The sequence below is a fragment of the Stegostoma tigrinum genome, chromosome 14 (assembly GCF_030684315.1).
Source record: "Stegostoma tigrinum isolate sSteTig4 chromosome 14, sSteTig4.hap1, whole genome shotgun sequence".
NCBI lineage: Eukaryota > Metazoa > Chordata > Chondrichthyes > Orectolobiformes > Stegostomatidae > Stegostoma > Stegostoma tigrinum.
Genome location: NC_081367.1, coordinates 70,133,010 through 70,156,863, shown reverse-complemented (window position 1 = coordinate 70,156,863; position 23,854 = coordinate 70,133,010). Strand labels below are relative to the sequence as shown.

The 23,854-nt window shown below is 40.2% G+C and overlaps 2 protein-coding genes across 7 annotated transcripts; one reads left to right on the top strand and one right to left on the bottom strand.

Moving 5' to 3' along the window:
- Positions 1-1,014: 1,014 nt before the first annotated feature.
- On the bottom strand, positions 1,015-17,025 carry LOC125457501 (zinc finger protein ZIC 4-like). Of its 3 annotated transcripts, XM_048541768.2 has the most exons (4): positions 16,659-17,025; positions 9,745-9,819; positions 5,508-6,677; positions 1,015-2,391 (listed from the first exon to the last, which is right to left on the bottom strand). In XM_048541768.2, the coding sequence occupies exons 3-4, from the start codon at positions 6,670-6,672 to the stop codon at positions 1,955-1,957; spliced, it is 1,602 nt and encodes a 533-aa protein (XP_048397725.1). In that variant the 5' UTR covers positions 6,673-6,677; positions 9,745-9,819; positions 16,659-17,025; the 3' UTR covers positions 1,015-1,954. The 3 variants fall into 3 exon arrangements, with proteins under 3 accessions (XP_048397725.1, XP_048397726.1, XP_048397723.1); XM_048541769.2 differs by lacking the exons at positions 9,745-9,819; positions 16,659-17,025 and adding an exon at positions 6,721-9,634 and having other exon boundaries at positions 5,508-6,116; XM_048541766.2 differs by lacking the exons at positions 9,745-9,819; positions 16,659-17,025 and having other exon boundaries at positions 5,508-6,806.
- Positions 2,097-23,541, top strand: LOC125457502 (zinc finger protein ZIC 1). Of its 4 annotated transcripts, XM_048541770.2 has the most exons (7): positions 8,641-8,930; positions 12,458-12,621; positions 13,493-13,698; positions 16,570-16,700; positions 18,487-20,317; positions 21,819-21,982; positions 22,443-23,541. In XM_048541770.2, the coding sequence occupies exons 5-7, from the start codon at positions 19,339-19,341 to the stop codon at positions 22,638-22,640; spliced, it is 1,341 nt and encodes a 446-aa protein (XP_048397727.1). In that variant the 5' UTR covers positions 8,641-8,930; positions 12,458-12,621; positions 13,493-13,698; positions 16,570-16,700; positions 18,487-19,338; the 3' UTR covers positions 22,641-23,541. The 4 variants fall into 4 exon arrangements, with proteins under 4 accessions (XP_048397729.1, XP_048397727.1, XP_048397728.1 ...); XM_048541771.2 differs by lacking the exon at positions 13,493-13,698; XM_059651221.1 differs by having other exon boundaries at positions 16,570-20,317.
- The last annotated feature ends 313 nt before the right edge of the window (positions 23,542-23,854 follow it).

The following is a 23,854-nucleotide window of genomic DNA, read 5'->3' as shown; positions in this document are numbered from 1 at the left end:
AGCGATGAGGTTACGCCAACCGATAATGCCAAACACTAAACTCACTGGCTGCGCTTGTGTGTGTGTGTGTGTGTGTGTGTGTGTGTGTGTGTGTGCGCGCGTGTGTCTGCCTGTTTGTGTGTGTGTGTGTGTGTGTGTGTGTGGAGTGGGGGGATGCAAGAGAAAGAGAAATATTTTATGTTTCAGTCATGAATTGTTATTTTGATTCCAGTAAAGAAAAGTTGCTTGCAATTCATGAAATCCCCAAAATATAACTATTTTGCCAAATTGAGACATTTGATTCGTCAAGTGCACCAAGTGGGGATATTTATAGTAAACTGGACCTAAATTTCTTTTGCACAATAGTGGTTTATCATTGTTATTTCTTTCTGTTTTGAATAAATGCTTTCTGCATTGTTCAATCGCAAAAAATACATTTCTGGTTATGTTCGTAATTAGATATTACCTATCCATCCATCGATACTTATCAGTTACTATCTGTATCCTTCTAACAGGTAGTAGGCAACTGCGCGCTTTAGGTTTTCATTGTAATTTTTGACAAACGGACAGTATTATTTATTTTACAAAATTTATTTTTACAAGACGCATTACTTGTGAATTCTGACAATACGATTATAAACTATACACAGTCCATTCGTACATTGGCAAAGTACAATGTGACTTCAGTACACATTCCAACGATTGTTGCCTAAATAGTAGGGTTTCACCGTAACAATACGTCTGTCTTATAACTTCTTCACCAACTATTCTTAAAGATTCCACAAAAGGTAAACACGCTTCGCCGATGTTAGAGCTTCATTTGTTTTATTTAAAACGAAACGTTCGTGTAGTATAAATCATAAGTTCTACATTGTTTGTTGCTCCTGACGACAAAAAGGAACAGACTAGACCAATGAGTTAGCGCTTGCTCCCCAGTAGTGGTTAAATACATATGTCACGGAGATATGACGGAACTGATGTTTCACGATGTATTTTAACGACAAATGGCTCATCTTTGCAAATTTTTAAACAGTATTTCTATTATTATCAATTTATTGCAAACCGGTACGAATGCATATCAAAACAGGGTCGAAATACAGAAGGAAAATTATTCTACAGTCAAAACTTCCAGTTATAAAACACTATAATTTACAGTACACGCGCTAATTATTTAACATAATCCAATAAAAAATGTACACTGTCTTAATCGCCCAGTAATAAACATTTTGGGTCATTTATACAAAATGTGTTTTATTGTAACATTTTAAATAAATTATTTCAAGGAAAACAAAGCAGAGAGAAAATATAAACGAATTACTTAACACAGATGTACGTTGTATTCGTCTATACCTATATTCACATGTTTTTACAGAGTTATTCCGCAAAAAAGGTCTAACATCGAAAATCTAGTTTGCAGAAATGTTTTTAAAAAGTCAAAGGCTAGACAGGCTTTTGAAGAGTATCCATTTTGTTTTGGCCTACAAAGGCTTTTGTTCATTACTATTCACATCAGGTGTAGGGAATATCTGCTTTCGTCCTTCTGGCTTTCGGAAAGAATTGCAACGTACTTTCTTAACAAATAGATACAGCAGTGCATTTTCCTTCCACAAAAAAAAAGATAAAAACGAGAAATGAAACAATGATTTTCTTTGTACAACATTTTGTGGAAACAATACTGTATGCTTGCAGCACTTTATGTGAACGGAATTTCTGTGTTGTTCATGACACACATTCTTGACTGTAAACTGCAACTTGTGCAAGATTACATTGGGGATACTTTCTCTTTAATATGTTATTGTCTTTTTCGTATGCCAGTGCATTCATTACATTATGTTCCTCGGCGCTAGGCCTCCAGAAACTCAAGTAGTTTCACCAAGTCCAGTGCAGCAATGCTAACACCTTCACAAAGCATTAGTCAGTACTTTTGTTTCTCCCCCCCCCAAAAAAAATTACGGATTCTTGGCCAAGTTTCTAGTTAGAGAATAGTTCTGGGGTCAGAATTTCTGTAAGAGTGCTCCCCTGGTCCAGGTGATGATGAATTGCTCGGAGGTGTTGGAATACCGCTTGCTCCTGTGCTTTGACACACATACCATTCGCTCAGGTTAGCTGCGTGGGAAGACGTGATGGGGTCAAGCTGGGAAGCCGAAGCCGGGGGGTCCCGACCTAAGTCCGAAGAAGGAGAGACCAGCGAAGGGGTGGAGGATTCGTAGCCCGAACTGGGGGGTGGAGATTTGCAATGGACCTTCATGTGCTTGCGAAGGGAACTCGGGTGCGTGTACGATTTATCACAGCCTCTGACTTTGCAGTTATAGGGCTTGTCACTTGTATGCACATGCGAGTGCTTTTTCCTGTCGCTGCTGTTAGCAAAACGTCTGTCACAGCCTTCAAATTCACACTTAAAGGGCTTTTCTCCTGAAAGAAATCGACAATGGGCAGAGTGATGAGTTCACTAACGTTCAGGTATTCTCTTTCATTGCTAACATTGTTATTCAGTATTTAAAATGCAACTTAATCACTAACACGTATTTCAGACAAAAAAAATCCCTTTTTTTAGCTACTTAGAGCAATGAGCTTGCAGTGGAGTGTTGCAGGTACTTTTCTGCAGATCTGCTGTGACGTAATGGTTTCTGCTTGTTAGTCTTAACCGAAAGGCCCAAGGAGCAGTCACTTGCTGTAAAGTGACTTACAAAGGATTTCTGAAACAGCGGGGAAGGGAAATAAACTTTTTTTAACGGTTTTCAATTATTATTCCAGTAGTTATTATTCTAATGAACATTAAAATATCATTAATTCTCAATATGGTTTTAAGAACTACGTGTCTGTGGTAAGCACAACACAGTGCAAGCTACGTGCTTTACAACACAGACCCTTCACCGAACTCTCCAAATGTCGATTTAATATTACGCCGTAATTAGCCAAACGTTCAGAAAGCCGTTAGAATAATTTGACCTTCACTTGCTAGGTTGAGACGGCCAATCAACGATATTAGTGTAGTACAAGCTAGTAGTAAGTTAGTGGACCCATGGGGAAGCCCAGACTCATAAACACTGTTATTGTGCCGTGTCTGGAGCGTCCGGCACTGCGAGCGTGAAGTCTGCTTGGCCAATTCCCGAGAGTTCTAAACTCCTTCTGGCTACACATTTCTCCTTCTTTACTATTAATGCTGTGTATAAAGGAGTGAGTAATATAAGATTAACTGCGACCAATCCTTGTTAGTTGTCATCTCACCAGTTAGCTCAGTCCTGGCAAAGATGAATCAGTCGAAGAAACCCTCCTTGAAATTGAATTTAAACTTTGCATCACATAACTTCGCATAAGATACTTACCTGGTGATAAACTAGACAAGCTGTTTGCACGTTCTAATCAATCTTTCAACATACATGCTAAATTCTAGATTTGGACTTCATACGGTAATATTTTATAAGTGAGGTGACAAAACTACTGAAGTCTCTGTTTACCCAGAGGCAATCTTTCCATGCTTGTTGAAATAAATAATGTAAAAGGGACGGGATTTCAATTCAATAAAACTAGCCTATAAAGGACGGAAGCCAATCAAATGGCATCAATATTTTACAACATAATTACTTTGTTAATAGAATTACTATACTTGCTTTTTTTATTTAAGAATTTAGTAACAATAGTGTGTGCAATTTTAAACTAAAAGAGAAATGCGATATTTATCATACTTAAGGTGATTAATTGCAACATATGGAGAATGTTGTTTAACTGAAATACTGGGCAAATGAATGCAGTCGACGCTACCAAACACACAGCTCGTTTTATTTGATACTACAATATTTTAAAATAAATAGAAATAACGTCGGTCGAATGAATTATTATCCTTCTCAAATTAAGTGCTTCTCACTCTTAACTGCTGATCTGAAATCGCTGTAAGTGCTGGGAAAGTTTTCTTAGGCCAATGCTATCTATTATTGGACCCATAGGTTAGGAAGTGACTGCTCAGCAACCATTGCACAGATACACTTGTACGTATTATACATTCAACTGTTTAAAAATATGAAATCTAGCGCATTCATGGCGTGATTTTTTTTGGAATAACTATTTCACATGCCTGTGTTACTACGCATTTTCTTTTTTAACCAATTGTTACATTTTATTAGTGCTGTCGGCGATGTTTAAATGACAGAGTAAAGTAAAATATGTTTTCAAGTTAAATTAAGATTAAATTCCCAGCTATAGAGAGGCCTACAAATCGCTCCGAGATACCATGCACATTGACAATGCATTTCAATTCCACTCAACAACAAAAATACAGCCATCATTGTACAGTTATGTAACAGGAAACAGTTGAGGCCGGAAAACAAAAAAGAAAATACAAGCAGGCAGTTTAGAAAAGTTTACACGTAGCAAAGTGGCTCAGATTATATTGTACCTACCCATTTGATAAGCCCCTGTATCTCCCCCCTCAACAGCCCCCAAAGACTAGGCCATTCCCAAACCTTCTCCCGGCCAACGCTGGTCGGGACGTAAACGAAACAAGAAGAAGAACGTTTCAGAGCCTCACCATTGATCATAAAACTGAAATACGTCCAACCTTTTGAGGATAAGTTCTGAGTGGAGGATGGGTGGGGGTAGAACTTACCTTAAATGTTTACTACTCGAACGAGGTCGAGCACTAGGCAGGCAACAGACAATGAGAGAGCGAGTCCGCGACGTATCGAACCTCTGCTGCAAGCTCAATTAATGCAGACTTTTTAAAAAATATATCCTGAGGAGTGGGAAATTTCATCTCTGCGGTTGCATTACTTATGGATTATTCTGGCTCGGGAAGTTCAAACGCAGCTTTGAATAAGCTTCGATCTACTGAATTTATTTGCTGCTAAGTGGAACTAGCAGATGTTTATGACACATGCCCCAGTTTCTCAAACGGTTCTGCAAATGACATTTTTTCTTTCAGAACGTAGGCCTGAAAATTTGCTTTCATCAATTCTAAGGCTCGAAAATGTTTGGATTGCTTTTGTTTTAAAAACATGAAAATCGAATAGGTTAGGAAGTACGTAGGCACTTGAAGTAATAATGTAGAACATGATTATTATATTTTTGATTGTGGATCCTAACAAAACAAAAACAGCACAAAATAGACAACGCTCTTAATAATTCTTCGCCATCTGTAAACGCTTTCACTGAAATTGACCTAACCTTAAAATAGTGTCCACTGAGAGCTAAACGTCATGCTTTCCAACAACGTTTAACTGCAGCTGAAGGGAGAAACCTAGTGACTTTTAATTTCAGTCGAAATTGAATCAGAGCAGATTTATTATCTGTAACCAGAAGACTGTTTACAGCTAAAACATTATGCATTATTTATTACCCAGAGCAATTCAAAGTTCTCAGAGCTGTGTGGTTTCCCTAAATGCTGCAACAAAAAAAAAATCGGCTATTTTCCAAGCCACATAAACCCTTGGCTCGCTGTGTATTTGTCCCACTGGTAATAGACCGAAAACAAATTTTATTAACGAAAATGCATTTAGAAGCAGGTAATAGAATGATCCTTCGAAAGTACTGACCTGTGTGAGTTCTTTTGTGGATCTTGAGATTTTCTGATCTGGCAAAGACTTTGCCACAGCCAGGGAATGGACAGGGAAATGGTTTCTCGCCAGTGTGGACTCTGATGTGATTTACAAGCTTATATTTGGCTTTGAAAGGCTTTCCCTCTCGTGGACACTCTTCCCAGAAACAGATATGATTCGACTGTTCTGGTCCCCCAACGTGTTCCACTGTTACGTGAGTAACCAGTTCGTGCATCGTACTAAAAGTTTTTGAGCATGGCTTTTTAGTGACAGGGTCCGGTTCAGTCCACTTGCAGATCAGTTCCTGCTTGATGGGTTGTCTCATGTAGCGAAAAAAAGCACCTGGACCGTGGTGGCCAGTTATGTTCATGTTAATATTCATGCCACCGTAGCCATGTAGAGGGGAAGAGGCAAAAGGATCACTCCTGGAACTTGCCACTTGACTGTAGTGCTCAGACCTGGCGTACATATCTCCAGGTAGCCCCAGTCTCAACTGTCCGTTCAGATGGTGTCCAGCTGGGACTGCAAGGGGAGGCTGGTCATGAAGTCCAGGGAATAGAGAGTGGTTCCCAGCCTCGGGGTGACCATGGTGTCCAGGGTAACTACCTGTTGTTGATACAAACATTCCGTGGTGAGAACTTGTGCCGGGATATTGATCAGTGAGCCCTGGCATTACTGAGGATGTCAAATCCCTGCGGATGAGGAAATCTCTACCTGCCGAGATAGTCTGGGCAGTGTAGCTGGCGTGGGAATGCGAAACCGAGTACCTGACTGCTGCTGCCGCCTGCGCTGGGCCAAACGCTGCCGTGGGATTGGAGACAACTTCAGCGTGGCCTGCCATATGATGGTGATGATGATGGAGGTGATGGTGGTGGGGATGGGTTGGGCTGAGTTTAAGTGCAGCGGCGGCCGCAGGGTGCCCCATGTGTTCAGGCCCGAAAGGACTCGGCCCCAGGCGGGGTTCTCCAGTATTCTCCCCAGGGTGCGTGTGTGCCATTGAGTGGGGATGGCCGCTGAGCCCCGGGAAACCTGTCATATTCTGAGGGGGATGGTGATGATGATGGTTGTGAGATCCTGCCAGATCTACTAATCTCAGCGCTGGGTTTCGTTTGGCGAATGATGATGGGTCCATCATCTGACTCCCCAATGCATCCATGCTCATAATGCCTAACAGCGGGAAAATAAAAAAAAACGTTTCTTTTAAAGTTACCGAACTTTAGAAACTCGTTCTTTGCCAACGTGGAAAGCCATTCGGTTGGAGGGTGCAGCGCGAATGCAGCAGCAGGACGCTTTGAGAAACTGAATTGAGATTCATGAACAGCCTTGCTCCGACGAGCTCCGCGAACAACACGCAATCCCATTGGTCAGTCTCCGATGATTGACAGTCTTACTTCCTTACCCCAGTCAGGGCACATGCGTGTTATAACAAGCTTTGGCTTTTGGGGAGGAAGGGGGTGGGGGGATGGAGGTGGGTGCGCGTAAGGGATGTTGGAAGGGTGTTGGGGGGGTGGGTTGAATGTGAAAAAGTACTTTTCCTTTGGCTGTTCTCTTGTTTTTTTTTGCTGTTGCTGGTTTGCAACATGCTCAATTTTATTAGGAAAACCGTTTCTGCTGTACCTCTCTCTCTCTCCCGACCCCCCAACACCCCCCAACTCGCTTTCTGTAGCTGAAGGTCACTTTTGCCTCAAACAACGGCAAATTTAAAACAAAAATCTTTACAAGTTGGCGCGGGCTGTGTTTTTAGCTGGGGGGGAAATCTCGCAAAAAGTGAATAACTGGCGTGCTCCCTCCTCTGCACTCTACACTTCGTCACGTTGTAATTCATTCCTGGAGGGTGTGTGTATTGGTAGGGGAGGAGTCGGGGGGGGGGGGGAGAAAACGGTGAATTTGGGTAGGATTGAATGGCTTGTGGGGCTGTCGGGGGGAGGGTGTCATTATTATGTGTAAATCCATTTGAAAGTTCCTTGAAATTATGAAACTAAATTCGATCCGTTGTTTATTGGAGCAAAGACTTTTTTAACAAAAAAAGGACAAAATTTGGAATAGTCGATCTGCCCACAGAGTACGGAGGAAAGTGTGCGCACTCACAAGGAGCGTTTGTGAAACAAATGTTCACCCAGATCCGCCTTCCACGAGCACTTGCAAAGCGTAAAAAGTTTATTTTGCAGGCCAGCCGATTAAACACCAGCTACTTTTAACAGAATCTAGCCCTCAATAGTTCCCTCGACTCATCCAGGGTTTTCTCTCTCTCTCCCTCTCTCTGTCGTGTGCGGGCAAGAAGCGCTGAATTGAAAATGAGGTTAAGGCCTGTTATGCTCAGGCGGGAAATTAATGATTTTTATCTTTCCGACACTAGCCGAATTCCAGTCGTGTTATTTTCTTGACACAAAAAGAAAATCAGACGGGCTGGTAGTTCTTAGCGGCGCTGACGATCAAAGAGATCCCCAGTCAGTGGCATCTATGAACTTTCTTTCTCACAAAATCGCCACCAACCCTAACCCACCCCCCAACCCCCAATCCCCGATCCGAGACTTTGTTCAGCATGTACGATTTTAGTGAGATCTGTCCGCCGTTAGCCATTCCCTGAGACAGAATCCAGAGAAGTGTTGGTTGTCGTTGAGGGTTTGGGGAGGGGGGTGGGTGTATAGTTTTATTTTCTAAGACGTTGGTAAGTTTTTTTTTCTTCTGGTTTCCAATACTGTGTTTCGACAATTTGTCAAAAAGATTTCAATTATAGACTGCATCACATGGACAGAGCCGTGGTCTTTTTTCGCTGTAATTTTGTTTCCAGTTGCAAGCCTGTGTGTGAATGGGAGGGGAAGGAGGGGGGAATTTAGACGGCGTTCCGAGAATCTACAAACAGCGTGTAATCTGCGAATCGGCAACTTGCACTGCAAGTAAAGACCAAAATGTACTGTACTACCGAGAGGTACAGAGGGAGAGAGAGCGAGCCATGACAGATTGTCAGTCGTTCCCTTCTGTCTACGTAAACACGATTGAGACGCTTTTAAGACCGAGCTGCGTTCCTTATACCAATCTGACTTTTTCATGTTTCTTCTGGCACCGGAACGTAACGCTAGCCACAATCCCACCCCCTACCCCACATCTATGTCCGTAACTGTAACTTGTCTTCAGTACATTACGCCCGTTTAAGTCGTCCTGAGTGCATACGTCTGTCGAACCATCTCGACAAACATGTACAAAAAAGATAGTTTAGTTCTTTTCCGGGTGACAAAACGGGCTGCTAACTCAAATACGTAATATTGCAGTCCATTAGGTTTTGCTACAAGGGTGCTGAAGGGACGCGGAAAGCCGGTGCTGCGCTTTTCCGTGGATTTAGGCCGTCCTTGTTAACTGATCTACGGCAGGAGGCTTGAAGCTTTCGCCTCTAGCGCTACAATACGAGAGAGAGAGAGAAAGGTAGGTTTTTGAAAGGGAGGTGGGAGTAATAGCGGGAACAGAAATTTATATGGTGGGGGGGGGGGCGTGGTGGGTGTGGGGTGAGCCGGGGAGGGAGAGGGGTAGTCGTGAGAGAGGGGGAGAAATAGCTAATTTAAGCTTCAAGGAAATAAGCAGAAAGACGTAAGGAATTCCAATACGTTCAGAGTCAGGCTAACACTCGAAACTAGAAAGGATTTTTTTTAAGAAAGTATGATCAAATGGGAACAGGTGGGGGAGGGGTAGGGACACGGCGGTGGTGAAAATCACATAGTTGTTCAAAACAATTCTCTGCCGTCATAGCAAGTGTGCTTAATACAATGAAGGGCTCGCTGCAATTGTAAACATTAACCCCCTCCACCTTCCCCTCAAAAAAATAGATTACCCGAAGGCAAGCCACTCAGATGATGCAAAAATGTAACTAACCGCTGAGTAATAATTTCAAATATGGATATCTGAGGCTTTATGATGTTGCATGAAGTTTAACTGAGATTTGGATTAAAGTTGCATTAATATTTGCATAACCTCCTGTATCTTTCCCACTCCTTGCCGTGTCACAATTGCTGGCATTTTCTCTTTCGGTTTATGGCTATATCAATTGTCTCAGGCCATCACTCGAAATCCCAAAGTGAATTAATAATCAGCGCAATTTTGAATCCCCCGCCCAACCCCTCCACCAAAGCATACACGCGTAACAGAGAAGGATCTGCGATTGTTGATACGTTTGTCTTTCAGCCTCCGGGGCTTCATGCTGCAAGTTTAAACTGGGCTTCTTCGTACATGTATAGCTGCATACCTGTTCAAGGCCCCACCTTGCTTTTCAGTTTATCCGTTGTCTGCCGAGCAATTTCTCAGTCGCAAACGGAGGGCCCTAGAAAAGAACATAGTGCTTATGCACGCTGTGATATTTCCATGTCTTCCAAAACCAAAATGTAATGTAATAGAAATTCTCAAGCGAAAGTACTATAAAATATCCAAGTGCCATCGTGTGATTGAGAGCAATAGTATTATACCATGCGAGTATACATTTGTTACACATAATGTGACACGGACCTCTGCTTTTTCTCATCTTACTTAATATTATTCAAAAAACTGGATAAGGATTACAGTAGTGCTGCATAAGGATTAGATTAGTAAATTTTCATTGCAGCAAGCTTTTGAGAAGAAAATCTTCTTTATGTTAGAAATATCTTGGGAGACCACTACTTATTTTTCACTGCAGCTAGATGGAGAGTTGAAGTGAAGAACGTACACCGCGCTATAATGTATAGAACCATCTATAAGCATACAGTTTACGGTTTACCTCGTCATTTTACATCATTGGTCTTTCTAGCTCATTGTTTAATTTATTTGCAAATACTGCAAACCTTCAAAAAGCATAAAAATCGTATTGTTTTTCCTCTCGTAAGTATGATTTACAGGCTACCCCAAACAACATTTTCAGACATTAGCCCGATGTTACCACTTTTGTCATCGACAGGATATTTCACTCTGTGATTAAGATGTCACAAAATAACACGACGCAGACGTTATGCTCTTATGGCGGGCAGTTCACAGCTTCCTGTACCCCATTATAAACAGGAAATTATTGCAGAATTCCAAGTTTGAAGACTGCAGGATTAGCACCAAAGAAATCCAACAGAGATCCTAAGGAACTTTGATTAAACCCTAGTGTAAAGTGAAGCCCAATGGGATAAAAATAAAAACATTAGAAATGCACCAAACAAGAGTGGTATCTTCTCTTGGTTAAATTGGAATTGAGCTCCGAAATTTCAAATTAATTTTAAAAAGCTACTTGCGGAAAATGCGCTAAGATAAACCAGTTTAAGGGAAACTCTCGCTTTTCCTGAAGTTCAACGCTGGCATCGTTTTGATACAAATATTTTTATAAGCTCTTTTTAATCATAAACTCGATTTGAAAAACAAATGCTAGAAGCTCAGTAATTTAGAATCCCAAGATTCCGTGCGTTATATTTGCACCTTTCAACCCACCCATCAAACGTTTGGCGTAATGAGCAAAGAAATACTTCGTTTTTACTACAGATTAGTTTGGCTTGGTTGCATGTGTGGGGGTATGTGCATGTCTGCATTTTAAGTCAGAAGGTTTAATCTGAGAATCCACCTACTCCTGTAGACAACAGATACAGTGACTCAGCTACATTTCTGGGGAAGGGTAATGATTTCCCCACTAAATAATTGAAAAAAAAGCAAAAAAAAAAGACGAACATGAAACTTGCTGAATAGAATGGGCTAGTTTATCTAAATGCCAGGAAATAACTCCACACACAAAAGCTGTGAGTGACTTAACGATAGCAACCATATAAGCGTACTGCCAGAATCCGGTGCATTTCTGACTTCATCGATATGAATTTTGTAAATACCTAGTTGAAATTGGCAAAGTCGTGTGATGTGTCATTGTGAGAAATATGCGAACAATTCCTATGAAGAAACAATATAAGCAAAGGTAAAGCAAAGATAAAGCGAAGATACTATCAAGGTTAAGGGACTATAGAAACCATATGCTACTGAATGATAAGCTGCGGTTAATGAGTATCATCTGGATGATCCAAGTTAAAGAACTGACAGCAGGATTACATTTTATATTTCATATATTTTCTTTAAGATATACTTGCCCTTCATAGAAAGCTGCAAAGAGACCGCTCCCCACCCCTGCCCCATTTACTCGCGATGATAATTTTCATGTTACCAGCAACTGTTATACTGTTGGCAGGTTAAAGACAGTGATGAAAGTTTTCGTGAATTAACACCGATATAGTTGTATTTTCTTTTATTTGAGCAATATTTCAGTTGCATCTTACCTGCTTTGCAGTCATGCAATATTGCAAACGCAGCGGAAAAATAAAAAAAACTAACATACCTTTGTACTAGCAATTGATATCGTAAAAGGTTAGGGAGCCTATGTTAAGGCAGTAGAGTCGTGAACCACAGCCATGGGTGCCGAAACAGAAGGAGGCATTTGTTTCACTGCATGTTAGTTTCCCCAATCGAAGGAAGTTAGGGTGTGATAACAAGTGTGATAACAACCATGGTGGAGAACACTGAGAACCCTGGATATGTATCTCGCAATATACTTCACTCAGGATCACTCTTGACGCCTTCAATATCGCCACAATGTAAACATATTGCACACCGAATCTAAATAGCGCACAACGTTGCGAGATTTCAAACGTAATGCTGCATTGAAAAAAAAACACCCTGTAACTCGTTTCTTTACCTGTTGTGCTGGTCGCGGAGACACCCTTCATGTTCTTGGTAACCTATAACCAATGCATAGTTGGAACCCTCAAAAAAGTGGAAAGCAACTAGGAATTAAACTACTTGCATAATTCATTCAATGCAATAATGCACGCGATTGTAGCAGTGCAGACTGGCTACAGTAACAAGCGGTGCTATTTAAATTTCACACATTTGACCTCGACTCTTTATTTGGGTAACTAATCCAAAGTACTGTATTTACGTTTAATATTTTAAACATTTTTCAATCACAGGTCAACTGAAACGCACACGTTTGTGAATCTTATAACTGAGCGATATCCATTTTGACATTGCCAGAAATTATAAAGTTCTGACAGCTAAGAGGGCCTGCAAGTCGCGTGTTTTTACTCCCTCTATGTAAATGCAGAACCATTATGAGGAACAAGGTCTACATTTGGTAAGTTGAGGTCAACCTCGGCCCAGTTATTTTCACAAACAATTAGTTGCAGCCAGAGCAAGTGATTAAATGTATCCCTCTTGACTCCTATTTCCATACATTACCCAGCTATTGTTGGCAAGCGATTTCTCAGTTTGGAAAGTTTCTTTCCGACATGGTCCGACTGATGTCGCTAAAACACGGATACCTGCAAGCCTTATGTACATAAGAGGGCATAAACCCATCAAGGAGATCAAAAGTCCTAGCCTTAAATTGATCCAAATGCGCGTCCAGCTTTCATTACACTCAAATCGTCCGTAAACAAATTAAGGAATGTAAGTGTCATGGAATAATGTGGCAGTCCAAACACATTGGGTCGGAGGTTGTTGTTACAATGCGATGGTCGTCAAATATTAATTCTAGTACTGCCACGCAGAGAACGCTGAACTACAGCAAACAGCTGGTTGTGGGATGTACTGTCACTAATTTGTACAGTATGTGACCACATAAAACACTGTAAGTGACAACGATACAGATTGGGGATTGAAAACCACGAGTTAAGAGAGATTACTGTCTTTTTAAAATGTTCGTAGTTGATCCCCAATTTCATAGGTAAGTGTTTACATACTGATTGACTAACCAGGCAACGATTGCTGTTTCATAAACCCTTCCTCATCCGTGTTTATTCAAAAGAAAGTACTCAGTGGTCTATTAATAACTTACCAATTGAGTAAATTACAACTTTTACTTCTCTGGTATGTACTTTAAGTATAAAATTGTCATGTTATAACGTGAAACAAAGCCATTACGGTCGTGTTAATATGTTTTTAAAAATCGGTTTTAAACACAGTTGTGGGAATTTTAATGTTAGGAACATTGTGTTTTGTTGTAGGTATGTTTACACTGTGCAATGTGCACTTGCCGTTCACCTGTAGGTCAATAATTCAATGACTTTAAGATTGCACTTAAAACTGGTGTCGACTGTGTTTTAAAGTATCCATCGCGCAGAAAACAATGATGGAAAAAGGAATCAGGGACTGGCAGTTGTACTTTTTAAATCGACTACGACAACGAGAAGAAACTAAAAAAGAAAAAAAAGTAACTAATTTGAAGTCTCGTGTTGTTTGTGTACGTGTTTGTCTCTGTGTGTACATGTGTACATCTGTATAAGTTAAACAGAATGCTTGGGCCTGTAAAACACATATTAGAGTGTCATCTTTCAGTGTGTGTCATTTTGGAAGAATATGCACTTCATTCCAAGATTCCTGTATTGCATTATATTACATATATCTCAAAAAAAAGCCAGCAACACAATGGGATGTTTGACAATCTATATAAAAATGTGCAGTCTGAATAACTTTCTTTGGTCGTATGATGGATGTAAATAAATAGTAAGATAACTGAATAACTAGATAGCAAGATCAAAGAAAGCCAATGAAATAAAGTTAGAAGGTGGTGAAGGCCTGCACTTCAAGGTTGCATGTGTTCTTTCACTAAATTGTAAGAATTAAGAAATAACATGATTAGCTGATGCATCTAATGCCAGTTTCTTTTTTTTGTGACAAGAAAGAATCAAACGCATCGGTGAATACCTGACTAAACGTAATGGGGTGACTTCGTGATCTGTTGAACAGCTGGAAGATGCCTATGTATAAAATGCGTCTAGTGGTATTGAAGATAGGATTTAGTGTTTGGAAATTTATTTTCCTCAAGTTATTATTGATCTATGAACAGCCACAATGGACATGGCCTCCTCATTCTTCGTTATATTTTTGCGTTGCCCCTCCAATTTTACTTGGACCAAAAGCCAGATCATCTGCAGGATCTTCCCCTAAAAATGTGTTCTTTATATTAAACTTAACTGCAGCTGCTGATAGTTAGGCTTTGCAAAATCCTCATAAACTCGCCTCAAACCCCGAAAGTCTGTTGAATTTTCGCATACCATTTGAACGCATTTCGTGTCCAGTTGGATTTTACAGTAGTTTCTTTTTAAAGGTAGACACATCTATTGAAATATAAGCGCATGGTCTCTCGGGTTCATTGTTACATAGTTGTCCACATTTGAAAAAAAACAAAACACAAAGCATGGATAACCAGCACGTCCTTCCCATAAGTTGGGAAATCTCTCGACTTAAACTTTTCACGCACTCCTTAAACTTCTTACTACCCGGGAACATATGCAGCAAAAATAAAGGAATTAGTGTCAGAAAGTTTTATTTCAGCATACCCTGGTACGCTGGAAGACATACAAAGTTTAAAATCTCGAAATTTACGTGAGAATGTTTTATCTAGATAAATAAATAAAAGATCGGTCTTCCTACGAGCTATAGGAAAACACATAAAGGAAATAAAATCCCGAAAATGGAATTATAGCAAATCGTTCAAAGTACAATCGCATCTCTAACGGTGATGTGTTGCACGCAGCTCAAGGCCGACAGGCGGATAATGGCTAAAGACTAGTGACCTTCAAAAATCCACCCCCTCTCCACCAGAACCCCCGCCCTAAGTTACTAAGACAAACCTCTGGCAGTTGGAATTTTAATTCAAAGCCACGGGCAACTTGAAATAAAGTACTAGAAATGGAAGCGTCTGCCGAATCGGAAGCATGGTAACGTTTAAATGTGGCGCTTTAGGGGTTGTTGTAGCTAACAGTTTGAGTGGAGCTGATTTTTGAGTTTGCCAAAACATCTTTTGAACACGGGCTGAAATTTGCTTTGGCTTTGATAAAGTTCTATTGCAGCGTCAGTGGAAAGGTGGTCCATAGTCTCGACTGCATGAGACATGTGAAAAGTTTAAAACGCACACAGACAAAAAAACAGTCGTCACTGAAGACTGGTGCCGGGTCGTATCAGCTGTTGTGGATGTTACTATCGGATATATTTACGTGAACCTGACAATAGCAGAGGGAGAGAGAGAAAAAGAAACGTTGTCTGCCGTTCAGTACAAACTATTGTTTCACCACTTCAGTCCACGACTTTCTACTTTCCCTACAGCCCAATATTTTCGAAGGTTTGCATTATGTGGCATTGTGTGGCTCCGGCACATGTGGTCGGTCACGGGTCAGGGGTCAAAAGATATGGTATTTCAGAAGTCGGGGACTTCAGAGCAATTCTTGCGCGCAAAGAAACCAACTGACTAACTTGATTGGAATCAGTTTTAATAGATAAATATGATAAACTAAGCGTTATCTAATGCACTGAAACGAACCTATATATAGTTCCAACTCAACACTGACTTTTAATATTGGTACGTTTTAAACAATTATGAAAATCATGCATAGAAAATAAGATATCAATTAAATATATGGTGTTAGGATTAGCCATTAGGAATAAATTTGCAACGTAACTTTTGCATTACAATTAAAATCAGTTAAATGGCATCCCATTCATGGAAATAGGGACCATGGATGCAAACACCAGTTCACTACCTCAATATCCGAAAGCATTTGTTTATCGGCAGAACGCGGATAAAGGGCACGCGTTATTTAGCTCACGTTTTTAAGGGCTTGCATTTGACTCAAATATGCATAAAACCCACTTTAGGTGAAAGTAAGGGAATTGAAGCGACATTTTAGCGACAGCAACGGTCTATCTTAATCACAAATAAGCGATTGAATGATTAACTTCGTTTCGACATATAAATCGAATTTAAATTTTAAATTAGACTCATTGAAAATAGGCAGAATTTTAAATTGCACAGAAAAATTCATTTTGTAAACTAACACTTCAACACCAAGGCAAATATTTCCACCCCACCATCGTCCCTTCACGGAGCAACTAAATGTTTTGCTATCCATCGGTTGAAAACAATACGAGGGAAAATATCAGTACACACAAATGCATTCGAATGGAAATGCATAATTCAGATCCATTCGCACCTAGTTTGCTTTTATTGCAACATGATGGCCCCTGACAAGGGCTATTCTGAGGAAACAAAAAAATCTGACTGATATCTCTATTCTCTTTTTAGTCAATTGCATTTACATGAAAGATGATGGAAATTCAGAGGTCAGGAGTCGTTTAGTTAAAAAGTCACTTGAATACACGTGCCTCCCTTACCGTCCTCCACCTGTTGAAGATGTCTTCGATCTTTTAATTCAGGTAACTTCGAAGTCAAAAAAAATCTACTTTGTAGCTTTGCCTAGATAGTCATTCTTCATTTCTCCTTTTCAAGGTTTCTGGAAGCAGTTAGGGAATGTATGATGAAGCAGAAATGAGCCGTCAGGATGATATTTTAATGGCTTATATGTCACGTCGGTGCATGTGGCTTTGAACTCAAGCAGCCTGCGTTTCCTGCGGAGAGCGCCGCAAATCCCACTTGATAACTTCTACCATCTCACAACTTTTAAAATCAGCCCTTCTTTGTATGTTTGAAGATGTAGCCTAAAGATAACGCTAAGGGAAACGTTTACTTTTCATACTCTTTAAGTGTCCCTTTAGAATTTGCACACACTTTCAAATGAGCAGTAAATCTTTTTGAATCAAATTACTCCAGCTTCTGCTCATCGACTGCTGTGATTTTAATATCCATGTTTTCAGCATATTACATCATTTAAAGCAATGCTATGATGTTAGCTATTGTACTCACTCAGCAAGGCAATATCGCGTTCCATTTAATTCTTAGGGAGCACATACACTACGAAGCTGGAAAATAGCATTTCATTATATGCACAACAAGCGTGGGGTTCTGATGCATCGCAAGATCCAGTTTAACTGCAGAGATACCCTCGCGTAAGATGATTTCAAATGATTAAAGTACCTGAAATGTATACTTGTAACTCCTTAGAAGATAACCGATGCTTGGCATTCATCAGCAAAGTACGTACAACATTAAATCGACTTAAACAAGAACTATTCACCAAAGAGTTACCCCTTTTAAAAATTATTTTTTGCCACACTTCAAACGTCAACACATCCTCCCAACTCCTCAGTTTTCCAACATTTAGCATTAAACTTGTTTTCTTGAGGGAAAACTGTAAACTATAACCGCAACTGGATCATCCAAAGAAAGTCATTTAAACCGCCGGGATTGTCGCTAATAATGTTTTCTCTCAAGTTAACCTGTTGTACTTTGACATAAAACCTCTAAAAAAAAGTTAAAAAGTAAGCGAGCACAGATGTTCGTAGAAATGTGATGTTCGACCAGGAAAGAGTTGAATTAGGAAGCGAGGGATCGGGAAACAGGGAAACTATTTTAAACTGTATCCTCGTAAAGTGATAGTTCACTAACGGAGATAATTATTAAAGGATCCGGTGAGGCTTCTTTGTTATAAAATAAGACTTTAACATAGACTTAGCTTCAAGGAAACTCATTGAAGTGGTGAACAAAAGGTAAATTGAACGATTCCGATTCTTTGTTGGCTTTTACGTTTCTTTTACTGGAATATAATTAGACTTAATGAATATGCAAACTATTGGCCTCACGTTAATAATTAAATTACTTTGTAGAAACACAGAAGATGGACTTTAGCAAATTTGGGGTTGTGACTGGCAAGAAATAATCTAAAACATGATGTGGAAAGGAGCTACATTTTTCTTAGCTGACAGTATCCATAAACCATTTTCGCTTCCTTTGTTTCTAATCAATGAAAAGAGCACCGAACGTTTTTTTTTTGAAAATAGGGGAAATCTTTACTTGCAGCTATTCTGCAATTGTTTGGGAGCCTATAGATATGTATAGAGCAATTCATTGTCAGTTTAGAGAGAAAAAAAAGGCCCAAGCAAGATGTTTTCAATCGCTTTTTACATGGGGAAAGATAGGTTAATCAAGGGTTTCGTCTCGAAAACAACCAAGTGTTGTATGTTTGCACTGAATCCAAACATATGCATTTTCTGAACCCAATTCAAAAGAGTGTTCTTTCTCTTTTTGCTCACTCATCTGGGTAAGTGAATTTTCACCGGCGATCAAAAAGCTACTGAACAACAAAGGAAGCCGCCCGCTTTTTCTCTCGTCTGGAGTTGTGGCACATGAACGAATTTCAAACAGTCTGACAAGGGGTGACTGAATTGTGAAGTCGAGGAAGACAAGAGTTTTTTTCTCTCTCCCTCTCTTCAGTTCGCTCTTTTCTCCTGTCCGTCTCTCTCCCCCACCACCACCCCCCCACTCCTCCCCGCGACCACCATCCCCACCCCCCTCCTCCTCTTTCCATATTATATATATAAAAAAAGAGAGGACAGAGGAAAAGAAAGAAAATCTGGACTCGACAATAATTTATCAGGAGCGACTGTCATGCGCGCACAATACCTGGGATTGATGAGGCAAGCGGGCCAATTAGAAGGCAGGATGGTCGGACCCCATCGCTGATTGGTGGTCGAGCGCAACGGGGCAGCCCGGGTCTGGCCAATGGGTTCGGAAGCCGTGGACCACGTGATCCCTCCCCCAACTCCCATTCATCAAGGGGATGGTGTTGTCTTTTCAATTCATTTATCTGCAGGAATGATTGCCGCTATCATTCCCGAGCTCACCGCCCGGCTGATGAGGTGAAAGTTTCTCCCCAGGAAGATAGACCGCAAAAGACAATATTGCATGATTTGCGTTTGCAGAGGGGGGAATATCTCCAGTAAATTCCCACACGCTGAAGAGAGAGAAAAAGAGAAAGAAAAATAAGGAGTTTTTTGCAAGTCCTCCAAACAGACTCAGAGACTGTTTTCTACTGAGCAAGTTTCGTTGCGAATTGCCTCTCTTTCTTTTCAAACAAAAAAAATCCATTATTCCTTCTGTAACCCCCATCGCCATACGATGCTTTTGGACGCTGGACCTCAATATCCTACTCTTGGAGTGACTACTTTCGGCTCATCTCGACATCACTCAACAGGCGATGTCAACGACCGAGAAGTAGGGCTGGGGATCAATCCTTTCGCTGACGGGATGGGTGCTTTTAAGATCAGCCCGAGCACTCACGATCTCGCATCGGGTCAAACAGCCTTCACGTCGCAGGCTCCGGGCTACGCCGCTGCCCTGGGTCACCATCCGAGCCATGTGAGTTCGTACAGCAGCGCAGCGTTCAACTCGACCCGGGACTTTCTGTTTCGCAATCGGGGCTTCGGGGAAGCGGCAGCGGCGGCCAGTGCCGGCCACAGTCTGTTCGCTTCGGCGGCGGCTGCGGGCAGCTTCGCGGGACCTCATGGACATACTGACGCCGCAGGGCACCTACTCTTCCCGGGTCTTCACGAGCAGGCGACCAGTCACGCATCGCCCAATGCACATGTAATGAACGGCCAAATGCGCTTAGGTTTTTCTGGGGACATGTATGGCAGAGCAGACCAGTACAGTCAAGTTACCAGTCCCAGATCGGACCACTACGCCTCGACCCAGCTACACAGCTATGGCCCCATGAACATGAACATGGCGGCCCATCATGGGGCCGGGGCCTTCTTTCGTTATATGAGGCAACCCATTAAGCAAGAACTCATATGTAAATGGGTAGAGCCCGAACAGTTGACGAATCCCAAAAAATCCTGCAACAAAACTTTTAGCACGATGCACGAACTGGTTACTCACGTAACAGTGGAACACGTTGGGGGTCCAGAGCAGTCGAATCACGTCTGTTTCTGGGAAGAATGTTCAAGAGAGGGAAAGCCTTTCAAAGCCAAATATAAACTTGTAAATCACATCAGAGTCCACACTGGCGAGAAACCATTTCCCTGTCCATTCCCTGGCTGTGGCAAAGTCTTTGCCAGATCAGAAAATCTCAAGATTCACAAAAGAACTCACACAGGTATGGCGAATGTGTTTAAAATTAAAAGGGAGAGTGCAATACTGCGAAACATTACTAGCCGTTTCAAATGTATTTTCATATTTTTAAAATAAACGGGACACTCCTAGTATTTATTTAGTTACGTGTTGTACATGCATGTGCAGATAAATATTTATATCAGCATAAAATTAGCATGTTTAAGTATTTTGATTTCCCTTAACTCCCTGTGTTCTGTATTTTGGCTTTGTGAGCGCTGTTCTTTTAAAACCTGGGAATGTTACATTCTGTGCAGTTTTGCAAATGCACTAAAAGCAACGCTTAATGATTTCCAAAATTGAGGGAAATAGTTACGCAGCAAATATGTTCTGATAATTGCATAATTTTTTCATTCAATTATTACTGAGTTTAATTTTATCTCAGAGGAAATTATTCAGAACTGATGGTTTATTTAGTTTCGTTGCAAATTCACAACCGGCAATTGCACTATTTTTGTTCGTCGCTTCCTCTTTTCTATCGCATTTTGTGTTTACATATTTATAGCTACCTATGTATGTATATAAGGATGTGAGGCTGAAAATATCTAAAACTGCAAAAATAACTTCTGTATACTCAGAAGAAGATAATTGAATGTATGTTCGCGTGTCTATTTGTGTGTATGTGTGCGTGCGTGTGATGCACCTTAAGATACATTTTGGGATCTCCAGGGCTTACAACCTTGTTAAAACTTGATTCTCAACATGGGATTGTGGGGAAAATAGCACTAGACAACAATGTCGTTGTTAATGACACATAATGGTTAGATGGTTGTAAAGATTTTGCACAGTCGAGATTTAACACTTTCTCGACTATAAAACCTCCAGGGGCACTTAGCAACAATTCCCTTCACTGCATGAGATGTCCACCGACTCTTACTTTAAATAAACAGAATTGGAAACGCTTTAATTAAAGCGAAAATGTAAGTAGCATGAGCAAATAATCATTTCTGTTGTATTTCTGTAAACGCTGTTTGTGTGTGCTTTCCAAGGATTTACGTTAGTTCATAACAGAAGTATTTCATTTTCAGAAGGGGAACTACACTAGATATGAGAAACAGAAACTTAAAACTGTTCTGTTGCAATATTTTCACGTTTATTCGAGGTTCCTTTGCATTTTTGAAAGAGCAATAAATGTTCATTTATTCAAACAAGGCCGTTTACGGCAGCTGTAACATCGTGTAACCAGTCACTGATGAATGAAGCAAAGAATCGTCATTTATTAATTTAATCTTATGTATTCTTTACAAAATCCCCAGCTGTTTACGTACTTTTTTTTGCAAAGGGATGGTACAGTTATTTACGGTTGGCGTTAAATGTTTTGTAGAATACTGTGGAAGGGTAGTGCAAAATTTGGACTTGTTTTCACGCTGGCTGCTTTTCTTGTCTTGTGAATGCGCACACGGGGCTGTATTAATATATTTGCAGAGCAAATTTGAAAGGAGCTAAAATTGCGACTTAGTCTTACTAAAAATTGTCATCGTTGATAGGCGAGAAACCGTTCAAGTGTGAGTTCGAAGGGTGCGACAGGCGTTTTGCTAACAGCAGCGATCGCAAGAAGCACATGCACGTGCACACTTCCGACAAACCGTACCTCTGCAAAATGTGTGACAAGTCCTACACTCACCCGAGCTCTCTACGAAAACACATGAAGGTAAGTAACAATTTAAAAAATCCCAGTTTGAGTCGCGAAATATTTACGAAGGCGTTAAATAATTTCAAAGCTTTACGTGCTATGGAGCATGAGGAAATTGAATGGTCATCCTGCATATCTGACATCCTCAACGCTGTGCACACTAAATTAAAGAGGTAGTGTCCCTCTTATAGCCTGTGTGGTCATTTTTTTTGTTCTATCATAGATCAAACCTAAACATTGTTCACAGCCATGGCAGCTTTCATCTTTAATGAAAAGTATGTCGAGCGTTTTTCGTTTGCTACTTTTGTTTATTTAACAAGTTTTCGAATATTATTTTAAAATTTGAATTGCTTGTTTTTTTAGTAATGCCTAATCAATTTAAGCTGTACAATGTGTGCACATTTACTGTACAGATCTCTTGCAAAGCTCTACACCAACCTTTAGTTGTCTTAGCTTACATGGTGGATGGTTTTTGTAGGTTCACGAAGCATCCTCTCAAGGATCACAGCCTTCTCCAGCGGCAAGTTCCGGGTATGAGTCCTCAACACCCCCCACCATCGTGTCGCCCTCCACAGAAAACCAGACCAACAGTTCAATGTCCCCAACATCTTCTGCAGTCCACCACACATCCAACCACAGCACGCTTTCATCGAACTTTAACGAATGGTACGTTTAAGTAGACATACATCAAAAAATTACAAAAACATACAAAAAAAACTTTTCACAAAAAGACTCCAAAGTTACGATCGCGAGGAATCAAAGACAAAAAAAAGCTGCCAATAGACGCCGAGAGGATTTTTTCTTATAAAAGGAAGAAAACGAAACTTGAAAGGTTACATTGTGGCAAATTTTAAAATGCATGTAGGACGATGATATTTCTCTAGTCATTGCCTAGTGCTGGGGTCGAAGAAAGAACTGATAAAGCTTTGATATTGCATGTGTTCTATGGCAGCGGCCTTTTCTCTCCTTTTTGTAAATATAGAATTATTAGATTAAGAGTCTAATGTTTCAATCTTGTACATAGGCATATCACAGGGGATTTGTCAACGTGGTATTTGCATATCTGGGCGACGGTTGGAAAAAATGCAATTATTTGTTTATGGATGGCAAAAAAATGTTACTATAGTCGATGTGTACCAAAATGTGAATTAATTTGTATTTCAGTCTCAACTGAGAGTCAGAAAGCTAGCAGATACTATTGTTATTAATGTGCTTTTTGTATCCAGTGCAAACCTTCGTCCCAAAGTCCAGTCGGAGTAGTGAAGTGTTCAAAGTGTTGCTTGTTATGTCAAAAACAAATCGTAGTGCAAGCTTGGAACTCCGTGTTAAAATGTAACTTTGTTTTATGTAAGACTTGATATTAAAGCAAAATAAGAAATTTATCTGTTCATTGCCTTCGCATTTGCGATAAATTTATGTATATATTCCCAATCTCCATATTTATCCGCATGTACGTAAATTACCGGTATTACGTGTTACAGATATTCGATATTTATGAAAGATGCATTCGTATGTAAAACCTAGTTTACAAACTGTTCCATAACATTTCGTACAATATTAAAGATTCCAAAATCCAATGCGTTGCATTCAGTATTTTTATTCATACGGCGAATTATTGCACGCCACCGAATTAAATAATCAAGGAAATAAGGAGCACTATATAATTTTTTTAACGTTGTTGAAAGCGTGTCTACTAAACCATCAGAAAAGCGCCTTTGGAGATATAAAAATAATGGATTAAAGCATCCCTGCTGGTATTAGCTTATTGCATAATTAGTATTCATACCTAAATTTATGAAACCAAAATTTTGAATCACTATATAATAATAATATTTTAAATTAACTTTTCAGAGCTTGTAGTAGCAGCCATAAAATATAAAGGGGAAGATT

Excerpts from the sequence above, each read along its gene's own strand:
- LOC125457501 (XM_048541768.2), bottom strand. The coding sequence starts at position 6,672 with ATGAGCATGGATGCATTGGGGAGTCAGATGATGGACCCATCATCATTC. Across the intron at positions 2,392-5,507 it reads CCACAAAAGAACTCACACAG|GAGAAAAGCCCTTTAAGTGT; the intron begins GTCAGTACTTTC and ends GATTTCTTTCAG.
- LOC125457502 (XM_048541772.2), top strand. The coding sequence starts at position 19,339 with ATGCTTTTGGACGCTGGACCTCAATATCCTACTCTTGGAGTGACTACT. Across the intron at positions 20,318-21,818 it reads TCACAAAAGAACTCACACAG|GCGAGAAACCGTTCAAGTGT; the intron begins GTATGGCGAATG and ends CATCGTTGATAG. Across the intron at positions 21,983-22,442 it reads CTCTACGAAAACACATGAAG|GTTCACGAAGCATCCTCTCA; the intron begins GTAAGTAACAAT and ends TGGTTTTTGTAG.